The 18,206-nt window shown below is 43.8% G+C and overlaps 1 protein-coding gene across 1 annotated transcript in view; it reads right to left on the minus strand.

The window, feature by feature from the left end:
• Positions 1-10,873, minus strand: part of LCT (lactase) — a 29,745-nt gene extending 18,872 nt beyond the window's left edge. Inside the window, exons 1-7 of the mRNA XM_074966801.1 lie at positions 10,151-10,873; positions 8,791-8,870; positions 7,363-7,446; positions 4,137-4,239; positions 2,932-3,010; positions 1,484-2,183; positions 55-700 (exon numbers count right to left, since the gene is read on the minus strand). Coding sequence (XP_074822902.1) covers positions 55-700; positions 1,484-2,183; positions 2,932-3,010; positions 4,137-4,239; positions 7,363-7,446; positions 8,791-8,870; positions 10,151-10,811 — 2,353 coding nt within the window. The 5' untranslated portion in view covers positions 10,812-10,873. The remainder of the gene's footprint in view (positions 1-54; positions 701-1,483; positions 2,184-2,931; positions 3,011-4,136; positions 4,240-7,362; positions 7,447-8,790; positions 8,871-10,150) is intronic.
• Between the last annotated feature and the right edge of the window lie 7,333 nt (positions 10,874-18,206).

Genomic DNA, 18,206 nt, shown 5'->3' on the forward strand with positions numbered 1-18,206 from the left:
CCACCGTAGTTTGCCCACCTCTGATTTAACCATTTAAAAACAAATACTGCATACCTTTCAGAGCCTCGTTGATGTACAGCCTGAAATAATCCATTCTCTTTGTGTCATTAATAACATCCCCTCCATCTTCTGTGGGCACACCATTCCCTGCTATGTAAATTGGGATCCTAGTCCCTGTATATTCCTGGGAAACAAACTTCAACAGCCTTCTCAGCCCCCAAGGGACCACTCTGATCCAAGATGAAGCAGTCTGTGGCCAAGAAGGATCAACATGTTGGGAAAAGTTCACAATATTCTCATAGTCTGGAAGACAAGTGTCATTAGCCGCAGTACTGATCAGTCTGGAAGTGTAATGAGAAAGACCAAAGAAATCTGCAGTTCCTTGCACTATGGACTTCTCTTCCTCACTAAATGAAGGGAGGATGGCAACTGGGATAGAGCACTGCTGGTTCTTCTGTTGGATCTGGGACTTCAGGATATCTGGGTAGTCTCCATTAACAAATATAGGGTGAGCAAACCAGCCTAGCATGAAATGCATGTAGCGCTCAGCTGCCTTCACATCCTCAGAACTTGTTGGGGTCTTGGGTTCAGCCCAATCTGAATTCAGCACTATTCCCACCTTACCATGCTGTTGGGAACGATATCGGTCATCATATAAGTGCCAGGCTTTTGCATGCGCCTTAATAATGGAGTGAGCCACCTTGGGAGAAAAGAAGAAGGGAAGTGTGTCACAGCACTGCACACGGGTTTGTAGCCAGCAGTTTAAGAACTTTTAAACATGAAGATTAAATATATATAAAAATTAAACATTCCTACCCAACACAAAACCCCAGTTAAGTTCATAGAAAGTGCTACATAAAACTAATTTGAATCAAATGAGGAAAGAAACCTCTCCTGCCACCTTAGCCCCAAATGCAGATTCAAGCTTTGAGGTTTGAAGAAGTTCAGTCAATCTATTTCATAGGTGTGACAAGCAATGTTAAGAAGCTGCCACATTCCAACCCAGATACACCTTCAATTCAGTTGCAAGTGGAGTCTTCTCTGTATGTATAGGCCATTGCACAAACACATGGCAGGATATAGTACCTGTCCTGAAGGTCTCGCAATCTAAGGTTGGGTTTTTCAAATTGGACTCCCATTGAAATCCAACTTCCTTTGGCCTCTTTGAAAATCCCAGCCTAAAATGATGTGACAAGAAGGGCTTTGGGAGGAGAGGGATAGAATCAAATACATTCATTCTCTTAGTTTTGCTACAATTAAGTATTAACCCTTTATTTTCCCATCGATCTAGCCTTGCTAATTAGCGGATTTCTTATAAATGTTGCATGACGGATATGTCTTGATGAGCAAGCACTGGCCTTACATACAGATCGTTTGAGATTTACCCACCACCAGGTCACAGAATCAACACAAACCAGAATGTAATCAAAGAAAAAGCACAACGACAATAGCCCCAAGAATGCAAGCTCCTCTTTGTGGGTACCTTATAAGATGCTACTCCTGGATCAGTGATTCCCGGGGGATGCTGTCCAGTGCCATAGCCAGCGTAACTAATGACCCAAGGTTCATGGAAGGTAACCCAAAATTTAACCCGATCCCCAAAGGTGGCAAAGCAGAAGTCTGCATAGTCTGCAAAAGTATCAATAATGCTCTCATTCTGCCATCCACCGAGATCTTGCAGTGCTTGTGGGAGGTCCCAGTGGAACAAAGTCACCATGGGCTCAATATTAGAGTCCAGTAAGCTGTTTATCAATTTGTTGTAGTAATTTACACCTTGGAGGCTGAAGCTGTTTCTAATGCCAGTGGGAAAAATCCTAGGCCAGGATATAGAAAACTTGTACAGCTTCGACTGAAGACCCCTGAGCAGATAAACATCATAGTCAGTTTTGTGGTAACTGTCACATGCCACATTTGCGGTCTGATTCATGTGGACATGACCTTGGTGCCCAAACCAGTCCCAAATACTCTCTCCTTTTCCATCCTCGGCCCAGCCTCCTTCAACATTAAAGGAACCAGTGGATGTGCCCCAGAGGAAACCACTTGGGAAAACATCATGCAAAAAAGTGTCTCTCTCCAATTCGGACTGGTTAGCAAAAGTTTCCCAAACTGTTTGATAAGAGGAGAGAGGAGCAACAGCAGCAGCCTGGCCCTCTTGTAGTCTTTTTTGGATAGCTACATGGGGTCTAGGGATTTAAAAAAAAAAAAAAAAAAAAGTTAAAATAGTCATGATTGGTGGCATTATTACTGACTATAAGGCTAATAAATAGTCATTCATTTCTTTTTCAGGTCAAACATACTATCTACATTGTGGTATCTTAATGCTCCAATCAATCCAATGGTCAATTGTCTGCCACTTCTGGTGTATAATTGACTAACTCTGCAGACTCGTACAGGAGACATTTCTAAGCCAGCATTTTGAGTGTGTATGGCTTGTCTGACTACACCTGAGTCAAAGATGAAGACAAAACCCTTGTGGCGCATATTAACTCCATGAGCACTGCACTCACTAAACTATGTAGATCATGAAACCCACAAGGGCAAAATTTGTAATGTGAGGCACTTACAGTAATGAATGATGCTACTGCAGTTCTCAAAGGCCCCCTGTACAGAGCCAGCTACTATATACACTTGTGTATAATCCAACTAGCCTCACATGAATGGCAATGCCTTTTTGAAGATGTTTTATTGTAAGATGTAGCGATGAGGTCAGGTTCTACAGGATTACAAGATACTCCGTTGGTCCTGATGCAATCTTGATGGATGAGGAAGAAAGAAATTCAGAGCATTTCTAGTTAAAAAGAAACTGCATTTAAAAATGATTTGATATGGCTATGTTTATTAAAGGCTTTAGGACACCATCTGTCTAGTACACTGTCTTCTACAGGACGTGAGAGTTTACAAGACTTCGCTTAAGGAACAAAAACTGTGTACCTAATTTTATGAACTGATGAGTAGTTTAAGAATTCATTAACATCATATCCCATTGCCAATGCCTTGTCTTGATTAATGGCTGAAAGACGAGAAAAACACAACTCAGTTGCAAGAAAACGAGACTTCTGATATGTACCTGATAAACGCTTGTGTACGTATAGATTTGTCTAAATGCTAACTAGCTACAATAAAAGCCTCTCCCCTAGCTACTTTGTATTGTTATCCCATTCTCATTTTTTGCACCGTCTTTTATCCTCACCTTTTACCTAAACAATAAAACTAGTGATTACCTCTGGCTTTATGGTAAGCACTCAAGTTTATGGTAAGGAGAACACTTTCAGGCAGGCAATTTCAGGATTGCTTTGGGAGAGTGAGAATAGTGATCTTTGTTTTGTACAGTTTGGTAAAACAACAGCAGTTACATGAGTCCCTCTGAGTCCCCCCTCCTCCCGCACCTTGGCAATTTTAATGAAACTCGAGATGATGTATGTGCAACTCAGCCAAATGACTGTTGGCATAGCCCTCAAGGCTGACAGTTAGTCAGGTATGTGGGAGACGTTCTGGAGGAGTAATGCTCTGTCTGCGAAGGGACACAGGCTGGCAGTTAATCAGGGAAGTGGTGTGTGTGGAAGGTTCTAGATTCCACCGGAAGGCAGCTTACCAAGCTGCTCCATTTTCCAGGCAGCTCTAAGAAACCTTAAACCAATGACTTGCGGGAGCGTGTGTTGTGCTGGGAGATTTGTGCAAGTAGCGAATGAGGGATGTGTCAAAGGGATTTAAAGAAAATGACCACACATTTCATCAGGAGAAATGATATACATAAGCTCATGGTTTGAAATCCAGTCTTTTAAAAACTGCATCTCCCAATACTACCTGCTTGGGAAGATTATATTCAGAGTCCCCGAAACATTAACTTTATTGTTTAGATCGGATGCTCAACCAAAATGTGGCCATTATTATTACTTCTTGTTTAGTGGAGACTAAAAGAACCAACCAAAATCAGGGCCCCATTGTACAAGATGTTGTACAAACAGTAAGACAATTTAGGCAGACAAAACAGATAAAAGATGGGAAGAAGGAAATGTTAAGTTGCATTTGACAAATGGGGAACTGAGGCATTACAATTAAGCAACTTGCCCTACATCTTATAGGAAGTTTCTGGCAGAGTTGGAAACTGAATCCTTCCTTCTGAACATGTCACTTACCCTGGAAAATGCTAGCTACTGGTATAAATGGATTCTCTTTCATGGAGTTACATTCATGAAGTTTTAGACCAAAGAGTAAAATGTTTGTATTCTCCTTGATAGTCTGTAAAACAAAAAATGGCATCAAGCTGTATGAAGGAGATAAGCAAAGGTTCAAGCTTGGCATTTATTATTTTCAACATGGGATATAAAACCTGATAGAATTCCTACAAAATTGCATGTCAGGGATAAGAATGTTTAAAGGCAGATTAACACATAATCAAGAGGGGGGTGAAAATAATTTGCTTTGCTTGTACCGCAAAAAACATGTACGTACACACACACACACACGCAGCCTATTCAATATTAACCCTTGGGTATTCACTTTGAGAACTGGCTTGTTTCCTGGAAGGTCTCCAGGTGGTACTGTGGGGAGAACATATATAGCCAAAGGAATGAGGGGATCAGGGCATTTCTGCCAAACCACTGAGACTTGCCCAGTTTCCTGTTGCTGCTGGGCTCTGCATTCAGCTTCATGCTAAGCAGTAGAGGTGGCAGTAAAGCAAGATGCTCAGAGCAGCAGTAGTGTCTAGGGCCAAGGCAGACCTGGCAGAGACAAAAGTGGCTCAGTGCTCAAGAGGTCACTAGTCAGGGAATATAAGGCTCATTTGCCTGCTTGGGGGGCGGAAACCTCTTAGGGCCTGGGAGAGTGGAGGTGAAAGGCTCGTGGGATTGAGGGAAGGCATGTGGGACAAGGGAAGGGATTGAGAGGTGAGATATTTGGCAGCAGTCTCCATCCCTGCTTTTGAGGAGGACTGGTCAAAAAGGGCTAACTGAAAAAAAGAAAAGGAAAAAAAAACCAACCTTTTATTTTCAAAAACACTAAAGTTTTGGGGTGCGGGTGTGATTTTTCATTAAAAAAAAAAACAAAAAAAGCTCTTAGCTGAGAAATTGTTTCAATAAACAACAACAACAACATTTGATCGGTCTAGCTGCAAGGGTTAACTGGAGGAAGTGTCAAGTGGCCAGGGGACTACGGAATCCTGTCTTCTGTTCTTGGCTCTTGTAACTCATTTGCTGGAAACACATACAGCTACCGCATTTACTGGTGTAATTCACTACTTGCGGCAGAATTGATAGGTGCACTAATAGAGAGAGACCTTTGGTACTTTTATCACTGTGTCATCTAACCCTATCGTGAGACCTCTCCTTGCTAATGTTTCCATCATTGCTATCACAAGTGAACAATTACACATACAAAGCTTGCTACGGCAGTTGTAAGGCCAGAGATAGAATAAAACAGTGCCTCTGTATGTAAAATTGAGGCAAAACTCCTTGCCTACCTAACAGGGATGCTGCAAAAATTTGTGAAGAGTTTTAAAAGCATTGGATAAAAGGGAGGTATGTAATTTCAGTTGCTCAGTGATCACTGCCCAAACTGTGCATTTTCAGTGCTTTCAGACACCTGTTGTAAGACAGAAAAGCAGTAGCGACACGCCAACGAGCAACACAAAACCAGCTGTTTCCTGGCCTGGCTGTTGTCTGATCTGTGGTGACAAAACAGAACCATTTAGCTATGCTTCAGTGAGAGTGTGGATTTCCCCAGCTTTGTGTGGCTTGTACAGTCAATGTCTGTGGATTTCTCAAAACAATGGGCATCTTTTAAACCTGTTTTGTGTTTTGCATAGACGATGCATATGCAGCTTCCCCTCTCTCTCTCTCTCTATTTCTAAAGCAGCCATCACTGTAACATCTGGGTGCTCAGTGAAGAACAACTGTCATGTGTTTAAAGCACAGGATTGGGAGGAACTAGGAGGCTTGAGGTGTCTCCCTTGCTCTGCTGCTTACCTGTTATGAGACCTTGAACAAGACACACAACTTCTGTGCCCACAACAGCAAAAAAACGGGAATAACGTGTGACAGACTGACAATATCCTGGACAAACTCGGTGGAATTAAACGTAAATCAATTATGTTTATCTTAACATCTTTGGAGTTCATTATATTAAAAATGCACTTGTTTATGTGTTGGTGATTGTATACAGCTCCGATAGGAGGAGGAGGGTGCTAATGACATTTTTCCAGTTATCTGCTCTTTGAAGCCACCCTCTGGAGAAGTACATATAGGCTGGTTCAAATTGGATTCTACAGGGACCAACAGACAAAGAAAGGAGGTCCATGGAGGTCTCCAATCCTTCAGGAAGGGTTAGAAGGACTGGGTTTACTGAGGCCCCATAAGACTGGGCATTAGTTTTGAGCTGAGGCTATTATGAACTTGTGACCCCTTTGAGGGGTTTGAAAGACTTATCACCTGTCAGAGCCCAGAGTGATTTCTGGCAGTCTTATTAGCATGTATGCAGGTTCTTTTACTGCTTTAATATGTTTTATTTGTAGTGCTTTTACCTTAAGAATAAAATTTGCAGCACTTCTTATGCAGGCCTCTTACAACTGTTGGCAATTACAGTGTGTGTCGTCTCTGAGGGAAGAAGCAAAGCAGGTCTGCTTAAGCAGCTTGTCTTTTGCTAGTGAAGTCACAGTACAATCAGGGAGCTATGCAGACTGGAAACATCCCAGTCAGGAGGGAGAGAAACACACCGGTCCCCATCCAAGCAACGCAACAGCTACTGGGCCGGAAGCCTGACAGTGGTGCCCTTGCCGGACCACTAAATATAGATGCAGTTTTCCTCAATTGTGACAACATGCAGCTAGCTCACAGAGGATTTAAGAGTGCAAATACACTGTAAATTACTTTGAGTTCCTCATATGGAAGTGGCATTAGCTGTAAAATGAACTGTTTCTAATTGCTTAGTCTTTTTAAAGACATTACACATAACCACAGCTAGTGATATGATAGATGGTTTCAGCAGTTCAACAGAATTACAGTACACAGGAAATGGTCTTAAACCCATCTACTCCACTCTACCACTGATATGTTATCTAATATTAATGTTAACCCAAATAATAATCCTTTCCATTTCCTTTGAGGACACTTGAAAAGTAGCTGTGAAAAAGAATGCATTTCCCCACATGCACAATATATTTAGAACATTTTCCCTTTGGTGAAGATCTCTACATAGTAATTTAAAACATTAAGAGCATATTTCTTCCCTCAGTTATACAGGCACAAAATAGCACTGGTACAGGATTTACACTTGCGTAACTGAAAGCAGATTGGATCCCTAAAAGTCCAAAGCAGTCTAGAAATCTCTATAGTACCGTTTTCACTTTGAAACATTGCTCAAAATTACCTGTATCTTGTTCAACTTCCTTTTTAAGTCTACATCATTTCTACAGTTGTATTGCAGGCTGAAAGAGAGAAAATCTACAGAGTCCTGGAAAGAAGAAAAGTCAAATCACTACTCCAGAAATAATTTTTGCAATTAAAAATTGCTCAGAAAAAAAAAATCATATTTCTTAATGTTTCCCCTGAACTGGCAGCTAAGATTACCAGTGCCTGTAGTTTTAGGATTCAGAAGTCCTACAGAAATAGGGGAACCAGGAAATGGTATAATTCTCATCAGTCCCAATGGACAACAGGTTGAATCAAAGTGTCATTTAGTTTATAGCCATAAGGTTGTTTCTCAGGACTACAACGATATGGAAGCTGATCAAATGATACAAACAGAGTACTTTGTGTATTTAACATTTATCATCTGCAATTAGTTATTAAACTATCAAGACTCAGAAAATTAATGATTAGTCTTGGCCATGCAGATAGAGTTTTGCGGCAGAGTTCAGAACAGTTTACCAATATGCACCTGCAGAAAGTACATTTTTAAAAGCCTTTGGTAGTGCCAGACCCGCACATATTGTCTCATTATTTCACTTGAAAAGCAGATGAATGCCATGTCTAAGAATTATTTGTTCACCGATTTCAATCTTAACATCTTCTGGACCCAGCAGACTAATAGGTAGCGTTTGATCTTTTCAGAGAACTCACCACAGTACAGAAAAGCTGTTATTTCCAGTCAGATGAAGTCTAAATTTGCAACCTACCACTTCAACTGAGCCCTAGCTTGACAACTAGTCTGAAGGGCTTCTCTCCAGACTGTGCCAGCCACAGGTACCTGGTCACCAGAGCATGAATAGCTCAGGTTGGAGCCACTAGAATCCTCACAGCTCCTACAAGGCTTTTAGAAAAACAAAACTTAGAGACAACAGTTAAATAGGAAATAAAATAGGCAAAGTGGATTTTTACTAGTCAGTATTTAAAATGTGAACTCTTATTATTAATGGAAAGCGACAGTGTGGCATCTCTCTGCAGTAACCTTATAATACATGCAGAACATGCACATAATTACAGCTGCAAATTGTGAATGAAATTCACCATCAAATCTCTCAAAGGCTTTGACCCAAAAGTAATTATGCACCTGTGTAACTTCAGTGGGACTACTCATGAAAATGAAGTTACTCATTTGCTTAAATTTTCAGATGAAGATTTAACTAAGGAATACAGTGTCTGTGCTTTTTAAGTAATGCTTACTAAAAAGGACAATTTGGTCCTTGTTTAAAATTAGTTCAGCTTCACATGATTAAACTACTGAAATAAACAGACATTACTAAATCCGGTAGATCAAATTACAATTGCAGTAAGTTATTTTTATTTCGATAAATAAAAAAAATTGCTAATCAAGTGCAAGGTAATAGACAAGAGTTCCAAGAAAATAAAGTATCACCCTAAGAGAGGCTAAAAAAGATTCCAAAGGTGCACTCCCAAAGACATGATCAATTTCCAGTGCAATGGACAGTCTTCCATCTGAAAAATACATAAAGAAGTGCCTATTATATCATTTACTTGGGGGAAGGAGGGAAAAGAACAAAAGATGCAGATTCACAGTACATATATTAGAAACCAATTTTTCTAGATTACATTATTTAAAAGATGTCCACCTAGTGGGGGGTGAGGGGGGAGTAGGAGTCCAGCAAGTATCCTGACCTAGACTGCTCAACGCCAGCTGCTGATCACACACAGCACTAGTGGAAAGCAGGAGTTCAGGGAAAGAGTTCTAGGTCTGATGGGTCATTAAGCAAGACCTTTACTTTTCAGGACCTTGGTGGTTCTCTTACACAAAGCATTTTTATTTTTAAACTGTTCTGGGCTTGGAATCTAAATGATCTACTTAAAAAGTCTCTAAAAGTTGAACAATTTCAGGACGGCAAGCTTCTACCCAAAACCTATGAACTAGCATTAAAAGAATCTTAACAAAAGCCAACAAAAAGAAAGCCCACAAAATATGGACTAAAGGAGAAAAAAAGTTTAGCCTCTCCCAAGTGGTGGTTGCTGCTAGAACTGGATGGAGAACAGTAATTCAGTTTCACAGAGAATTTATAAATTTCATTTCATTCTGATTAGGAATGAAAACCAAAAATTTCAAAGTTCTCCACAACAGGGAATTACCATTCTCTACCCAGTTCCGGGAGCCAGAGCTCCAGAGCACTCTGCCTGGTGGGTGGCTCTAGATCCACAAACCTTGGAGCCCAGACTCCCAAGTCTTCCTGGCTTCCCTTAAATCCACCACACAGACCACCAAGGAGTTTGGCCAGGGAAGATAGCCGGAAGCCAGGGAGATTTCCCATTGAAGCTTCCTACTAATTTATTTTGTGTCTATGAGTTTAACTTAACATAAGAAAATAGAAAAAAGCCAGCAGGTCTTTGAGGGGTGAGTGCAAAGATTTGAATTAAGCCCTAGGTTATGCACATTCTAATGTAAACCATAGCCTTTAGTGCATAATTTTCACTCCTTTAAAAAAACTCCAAGATACTCATAAGCTGGTAAAGAAAATAGAAGGTAATTTAGCTATTTTTCTATGGCGTGAACTCAACTGGGCAATACTTCTTTATTTTAAAATGCAGAGATTTCAGAGAAACTGATAATTCAAAATGTTTCTATAGACATTTTTTCTACTGTCCTGAAACACACACACACACACACACACACACACACACACACACACAGAGCCAGCCATCAACAGTTTAACCATTTCACACACTGTTTAGGAAAGTCAAACAGAATTCCATTCCCATTTTCTCTTTACCTTTTGAAGAATATTTTTCATGGTAGATTTTATAAGCTTTTTCATGCACAGCAGCTAGAATTTGGAGAGAGGTCTGTGGATCATCATACGGCAGACTCTCAGTGATCTCAGGCAAGTCGCTAAAGGTGAGCCACATGTCAACCATATCACCAAAAGAACGGAAGTTAAACTCAGCATATTCTACAAAGAGGTCAGCAAAGGTCCTGTGCTTCCCAAATGTGGACTGTGTGATCACAACCCCAGGCAAATGCTTATGATGCAAAATTATCACTGGCTTAAGGTTAGCAGCAGTAAGAGACTTAAGAAGTTGTCTGTAGCACTGAACTGTAGCTTCTTCCGGATTCTTGGCATTCCCCTCTGGAAGGATGTGCATCCATGGCATAAAGATTTTATAATGCGTCACACCACTTGCATGAAGGTAGGAGAAGTACTGTGGCAAAGAAGCCAAAAAAGGCTGGTGGCACAAACAATTATGTCCTTCATCCACTACAATATTAAGAGCCTTTTTGCCTAAGAGCTTGTTTTGAATATTTAAATTCCTTACTGACTCGTTGTTTAGGGGACCAGCAATGGCAATAAAACCCTGAGCTAGTTTCCAATCTACCCCACAACAAGGAGAAAAGAAAAGAAAAATTAAGACTACCTTACAACCTAGATCCATCTTTGCTAACCTGCTTCAGAGAACAGTTGCTTTATGCTATTTATGGTAGAGCAGAGATAATAAAATTAACCTTTAGCTTGCATTATCTACTGTGCAGATAACATGCCCATGAGCAGCTAGCACAAGGATGATAAAGATGTTTTTAAAAACACTTCACCGTTGCCCCACTTAGACGGGCATAGGTTATACAAACAAAAATATGGTTACTTATCTTACAGCAAGGAAGGTGGTTCTTTCTGTATGGATAACACCCCTCACGCCACTCCTGGTCTTATTGGACAAATCCGGGAAGTGGGCGGGCGCAAGCCCACCCACTGCTAAAGGCCCCTCCCCCAGCCTAGCGGGAGGGACCACTGGACCCAGGTACCAACTGATTATGGGAGACAACTAATGAAAAACAGGGATCGGAGTGAAGGTCAGAGGTTCAAAATGAGGATACCGGATGGGGACACCGAGCAGAGAACCCCGGACAGCGCCCACTGCTCCTCAAAGCTGTCGAGGGAGCCAGCGGATGCTGCCCAGTGGAACTCTGCCCGGATATGTGAAACTAGGGAGGAACAGAAATAGGGCCCGCAGTCACAGAGCCCCTCGTCTAACATCCTCCTCTTGGTATTATAGATGGAGACTTTGGCCAGAGCCAGGAGGAGGTTGACGAGGAGGTCTTGCGACTTCGTGGGGCCACGGATAGGGTGTGCAAAAAGGAAGAAGTGTGGGGAAAAGTGAAGCCAGAACCTCAACAAGAGGTTCTGGAGGAGCCGGAATAGGGGCTGCAACCTGGCGCATTCAAGATAGGCATGCGCCAGGTTCTCCCTCACGCCGCAAAAGGGGCAGGCCTCAGGTGTATGGGTGAACCGCTCCAGGTGCACGCCTGTGCTCACGGCTCCATGAAGGAGCCGCCAATTAATGTCCCCGGCGGGCTGTGGGACCAAGGTGGAATAAAGGCTGGCCCACCGGGGCTCCTCACCCTCTCTAGGTGGAAGATAGTCCCGCCATTTGGTATCGGGGCGGGACACGAGGGTGAGGAAATGCAATGTATGGAGCATGAGCATGTACAGATGGTTTCTGGGCGCAGTTTGAAACCTGACCGGCTGCAGGGTATGGAACCGGCTCGGAGTGTGGGAGCGGGGAGGCCAGAGGGGCTCGCGGAACAGGGGCCCAAGAAAAATGTCCGGAGGGCCAGGGAATGCCCTCTCGCAGGGCTGGCCGCAGGAAAACAAGAGAATCAGGTGACAAAGCGGCCTTCACCTCCTGGAGTATGCGTCTAGGGGTCGGAAGGGTGGAAAGCCCCATGGGTCGTCCGAGCGCGCGGGGCTCCACCCAATCCCCCCTGTTGTAGACCAGGAGGTCTCCGACTCTGGTGGTTTCTGCCAGGACCAACCTCCGACACACCGAGGGAGACTCCGCTGCTTAGATAAGAATCCTTTGAACAGCAGCATCTGTTGGGGCTGCACCGGTGCCCCTGGAGCCTTGTGAGCACTGTGTCTGAGGATATAGAGCAGGGGTGGCCAAATTGGCTCGTAAGCCATATGCAGTTCTTTTACCGTTAAAGTGTGGCTCATGGAGCCCCCCCCCACATTGCCCACCTACTATACTGGGGGTGGGGGGGGATGGCGGGAGCTTGGGACCTTTGCCTTGCAGCAGGGTGGTGGGGTAGGGACTTCTGCCCAGTGGGGAAGGGGGTCTTGGGGCTTCAGCCAGGGCACACCTGCTGGGACTCAGGACTTCAGCAGGAGCAGGGTAGAAGCCCTGAGCCCTGTTGGGCAGCTCCTGCAGGGCTGAAACCCCGAGCCTCTGCAGGTGTGCCCTGGCTCTCGAAATTCTGAAGATTGTTGTATGCGGCTCAGGGGGTCAGTAAGTTTGGCCACTCCTGATATAGAGGGTGGGGAAACCTCAACCACCTCTCAGTTCCTTTGCCAATAAAGAATCCCATGTGTCAGGACTCTGAATTAATGGGGATGGAAGGTAGATTGTGGAATGTGTGTGGACAATACATCTTGAAGAACCACATTTAGTGTGGGGGTAAGTATCCATTCTCTCAGAGCGATTGTCACAAAGATTCCACTCTTGATGGCTAGCAAGCAATATCCCATCCTGGAGGTGGGTAGGAGTGTAGTAGTAGGATTTTATGTTTGTATAATTTAGAATGAAGGATAAAGAATAATAATATAGCATGTATTAAATGTACTGATGTATGATTTGACCATATCCTGCCAGGCACCCTTTTTGAATAGCAGAAAGGAATGGCCTAATGGGCCATTGGTAGAGGTGCATAGGCCCAAATCTGTCTCTGGGCTGATTGCAAGGCAGTAACAGACCTGGTAGGGTCACCACTTTGTTGTACGTTTAGCATTTTAAAATAAGCAAAAGAATGCAATGATTGTTTTTCCTCTTGCATTGCAATTTGATGTTCCTGTTCAAATGGTCTGTGTAAATATATTCTGTTGTGTGTGTGAATGAGGAGTGTGTGTGTTAGAAGATAAGTGTGAAGGCCATCACCAGACCAGATATTCTAGGGAGGAACTGAGGACAGATGTAAGGGCGCCAGAAGATTACAACACGCCCCATTGAAATGTCAGAAGAGGGCAGATTGACAACTCTAAAGATGAGACAGGCACCTATCAATGGGGACAAGATAGCTGTGATCAAAACCAGCATGGAGTACCTCCCTGAGAGACTTAATGAAAAAAAAACAAACAAGATAAAGAATGAAAAGGACAATTTAAGAAAACAAGCACTCGTCAAACAACGATTGATTACAGCATGACGGTGCAAAACTCATTGGTCTCATGAAGGAAAATCACTATATAAACAGGGTGCCTTGCCATGAAACTTAGGGTTCGTCCTGCCAAGACTTCCCCAGAGCATCGTGTTACGAACAACAGAACCCGGCTCCTACCTACCCGTGATCAACCTAGCTGACCACTAGACTGTGGACTGGTAACTATAACAATCGACTGGCAGGAGAGTGAGTGAGCATATGCTAACTGTTGTATCTTCAATAAATGTAGTGTATTGCCTTTTCCCCTGAAAAAGATCTTGTGTGCTTCTTACAAGCATAACAAGAGGAGTGCTATTTAAAATGCCAGCTGAAGGACAGTCCCACTGAACCTTCCATCTGATCTGAAGACTTGCATCACGGCATAGTGAGTGGAGAAGGTGTTGACTGAACTTTGAGTCAGGAATCATACTTTGCAAGAAATGCTTGATGATTGGCAACTCATAGTTGAAGCATCACCATGGATGCTTTCAACCAGAAAGAACCACTTGCACAGAAGTTAGATCTGGTCTGTTGCTTTGATCTCTCTTGGATAGCATGGACAACCAGACACGCTGGGATGGAATGCTGAAAAAAAAAAAAAAAAAGTATTTATATCCATCAGAACCTGGTATCTTCTGTCTGCACACTTGGAGATCACAGGGACACGTGCAGGAGTAGATCATATAAGCTTTGCCTGTTCTAAAATCCCCTCTTGATTGATAAGGCCATTCTACCCAACAATTATGGCTAGAGGATGTCCAGTAATTTATGCTGCTTTTCTGAGGGATATATAGAGCATCTGCAAACATCCCCATCAGATCCCAAAAAACTTTTAGTTCATCCAATGGGGCTATAGAGGGAAGCTTAATCGTCTTGTCAGGGGACAAGGAAGAAATAGCCAGTGGTTGGAGGTCTTCTCTGCCAAGCTCTTGTTCCTCCTCCAACACTTGTTACCAGAACTGGTACTGGAGCCAGCTGTCTTAGTTGCTTTGAGGAAGGTTATCTTGCAGTCTGCTGAGGAAGCCATTTTCCTAATGTATGGACTGATAACTCCCAGGAGACCCCTTAGAGCCAGTAGCCAATCATTTTAGTTTAGTATTCATTCAGTGTGTGATGTTTTGATTAACATACAATGAACATATGTAATATAGCATTGATTAATCAGAGTTGATTTGTAGGATTATAAAAGTATAAGACTGATCAGTATTTAGAAGAACTATGAGTAGGACATGAGTAGGACAAGCTGAAATGCAAGAAACTGTGGGTTGATGCCTGCAAGACTTTAGCTTAGCTATTTCAGGCCCTGGAGACAAAAAATGATGGCATAAGTCAATGACCGAGTGTCACAGGGTGAGACTCACCCCTGCGGCGCCTCCTGCTGGTCTCTCAGGGAATTAGTTCTTCCAGCCTCCAGAGTGCCCTCTACAGGCCAGTGTCTCACTGCTGCTAGCCCCCAGGTCCCTCCCAGACCCCGGTGCCCCTTTTACCCAGGGTGCTGCCCCCTGGCAGTACCCCCACAGTCTCTAGGTCTCCCCTCCCCGGAGAATCCCCACCCACTATCCCCACCTCGTCTCAGTCTTGGCTACTGCCAGTCACCATTAAGCCCCTGCACACTTGGGCAGACTGCAGTGTATAAGCCAATCATCACAGGCAAGGGGGGTTTGGACCTGCTGCCTCTGCCTACCCATGGGCTGTCCCCTGCAACTCCAGTACCTATCTTAGGCCATCTGCCAGGCCTGCAGCCTGGCGCTTTTCCAGTCTGGAGCCTCCCAGCTCCTCTGGCTTTCCCCAGCCCTGCTCCACTCCAGGTACCGTTTCAAGCTCACCAGCAGCCAGGCCCATCTCCCTCCACAGCTAGAGGAGACGCTGTCTGCTCTTGGCCCACTGCCCTTTTATAAGGGTCAGCTGAGCCCTGACTGAGGCGTGGCCACAGCTGAGCCTGCTTCCCCCAATCAGCCTGGGAACTGCTTGCTCCCAGCCACAGCCCTCTCCTGGGCTGTTTTAAACCCTTTAAGGCTGGAGTGGGTGACCACCCTGCTACACCGAGAAATAACCCAAAAGATTATGGGAAAAAAAAGAGGTACCAACTGGTAATATTACAAAAGTATAGCTGCGAAGATTAAATTTAAATTATAAAATGTTGTAACAACAAATATTGTATCCAGCATGTGCCTTAACTACAAGATAAAGGTGGTATGTCAACAACAAGAACCTACATAGCCTATAGAATTTGGGGTCCCTTGTGTTTCTAAGGGACACAGTCCAATAAGAAAGAGAGGGTTGACACTTTCATGTCCATAGGTAGAATGTAGGTATAGACAGACTCACAGTATAAAAAAGGGTGCCCAGAATAAGCAAATTGAGGTTCCTATGGGAAACTCCAGCAGGAACAACTCCTGTATTGATGGTTAATCCATGAGAGGGCCAACAGACTAACACCATCTAGGAGGATGTGAGTATGTCTGTAGGTATAATTGATACACTGTACTTATCTTTAGGAATTGTATATGCTGTGACATTTATAACTTTATTGGTAACTTTAATAAAAGTACTAAAAGATAGATGCTCTTGTAACTGTATGTGTTATCTGCCTATGGTTTCATGTGTTCCTATGGGCTCTAGATCCAGAACAGAGATAATTCTGTTGAACTTGAAACTAGCTGCCAGAGCAGAACCCACAGGAGTACAATTAACATTAAATAGAATAAAGGCTACAGGCCCAAGGTTGGTAAAGTTACTGAAGTGAAGGAGGGCACACAGGAGGGTACCAGCTCAGTGGTTCCCTTCTGGATCCAGATTTATGGGTGCCTCTAAAGGATTCCTCCCTCGACTGCCTGTTCCCATCCCACTGGGTTATCCATGGTGGGGAAGGGTCACATTCCAACAAGAATAGTCTTCTACATTCCCCTGAAGAGGATGAGAAAGCTAACTCCTCATCCCTAGAGGGGGCATGCCAGTCCAGCATCCCACAGCCGAGCGAGGCCTGTGGCCAGTTCGAACATGTGATGAAAGGAACGAGCTCTTAAAGTCTGTCCAGGACCGGGGAATCTGGTACCTGGCCAAGTCAGTTGTTGCCAAGAATTGCCTCTATGCCAGCAAGATTTTCTATACAGATGAGTCCATCGGTGCTGTGTGTGTCACCAAGGCCCCAGTGGTTGGTACTGATTAGCCCAGCACTTTTCCTTGGTATCACTGCTATCAGAATAATCTGGTGAATGCACAGTGCCAGAGAAGGTCCTGCTTCCTGAGCAATACCAGTAGCAGTGCAGTGCTGTGTGAAGCAACCCTCTGTGCATATTTCACCTTAGTGCTTGGGTTAGGCTCAATCTTAGGATATGATTTTTGTCTTGGGACTGGAGGGGGAGCTGCACCTTTGATCTTTGGTGCTGTGCTCCCTGTGGCCCCTCTCCTGGGTTGGAGGCGGAATGGTACTATAGAAGTGAGAGTGTCCAAGAAAAGGTGGTCTTTCTAGTTGCTTGCCAGAATCTGTAAATGTCTGCAGAGATATCTCCAGAAGATGTAGCTTCAATCTGCCTTCTCAAGCCTCTAGTGTAGGCTTTGAAAATGTCTTGTGCACCGACCAGTGTTCGGACATGTGCCCCTCTCCTAAGCACAGGAAGCACCTCAAGTGGCTATCGTTGATGGGCCCTACTGAATCGCAAGAAAGGTAGATCTTAAATCCTGGAGATTTGCCTTCAGTCACTTTAGGACTATGTATGGGACCGAATGGCTAGGCAGCAGTTCTGCGGAAAAGGACTTAGGGGTGACAGTGGACGAGAAGCTGGATATGAGTCAACAGTGTGCCCTTGTTGCCAAGAAGGCCAATGGCATTTTGGGATGTATAAGTAGGGGCATAGCCAGCAGATCGAGGGATGTGATCGTTCCCCTCTATTCGACACTGGTGAGGCCTCATCTGGAGTACTGTGTCCAGTTTTGGGCCCCACACTACAAGAAGGATGTGGATAAATTGGAGAGAGTCCAGCGAAGGGCAACAAAAATGATTAGGGGTCTAGAGCACATGACTTATGAGGAGAGGCTGAGGGAGCTGGGATTGTTTAGTCTGCAGAAGAGAAGAATGAGGGGGGATTTGATAGCTGCTTTCAACTACCTGAAAGGGGGTTCCAAAGAGGATGGCTCTAGACTGTTCTCAATGGTAGCAGATGACAGAACGAGGAGTAATGGTCTCAAGTTGCAATGGGGGAGGTTTAGATTGGATATTAGGAAAAACTTTTTCACTAAGAGGGTGGTGAAACACTGGAATGCGTTACCTAGGGAGGTGGTAGAATCTCCTTCCTTAGAGGTTTTTAAGGTCAGGCTTGACAAAGCCCTGGCTGGGATGATTTAACTGGGAATTGGTCCTGCTTCGAGCAGGGGGTTGGACTAGATGACCTTCTGGGGTCCCTTCCAACCCTGATATTCTATGATTCTATGATTCTATGGTGTAGGCGGGAGGTCTGGCCCTAATGCAGGGGGCAAGAATCCAATCAATGCCCTGAATCTCTCTAAAACTTAGTTTTATTTTTACTTTGCTTTTTTATTTTTTACACAAATGTGTAAATTAAACTTGTCTATATAACTAAAAAAAATCACCCCAACAATAGGTCTAACTAAGTCTCTCTGCAGGTGAAGACACGTGG

This window comes from Natator depressus, chromosome 11, assembly GCF_965152275.1.
Source record: "Natator depressus isolate rNatDep1 chromosome 11, rNatDep2.hap1, whole genome shotgun sequence".
Lineage (NCBI taxonomy): Eukaryota > Metazoa > Chordata > Testudines > Cheloniidae > Natator > Natator depressus.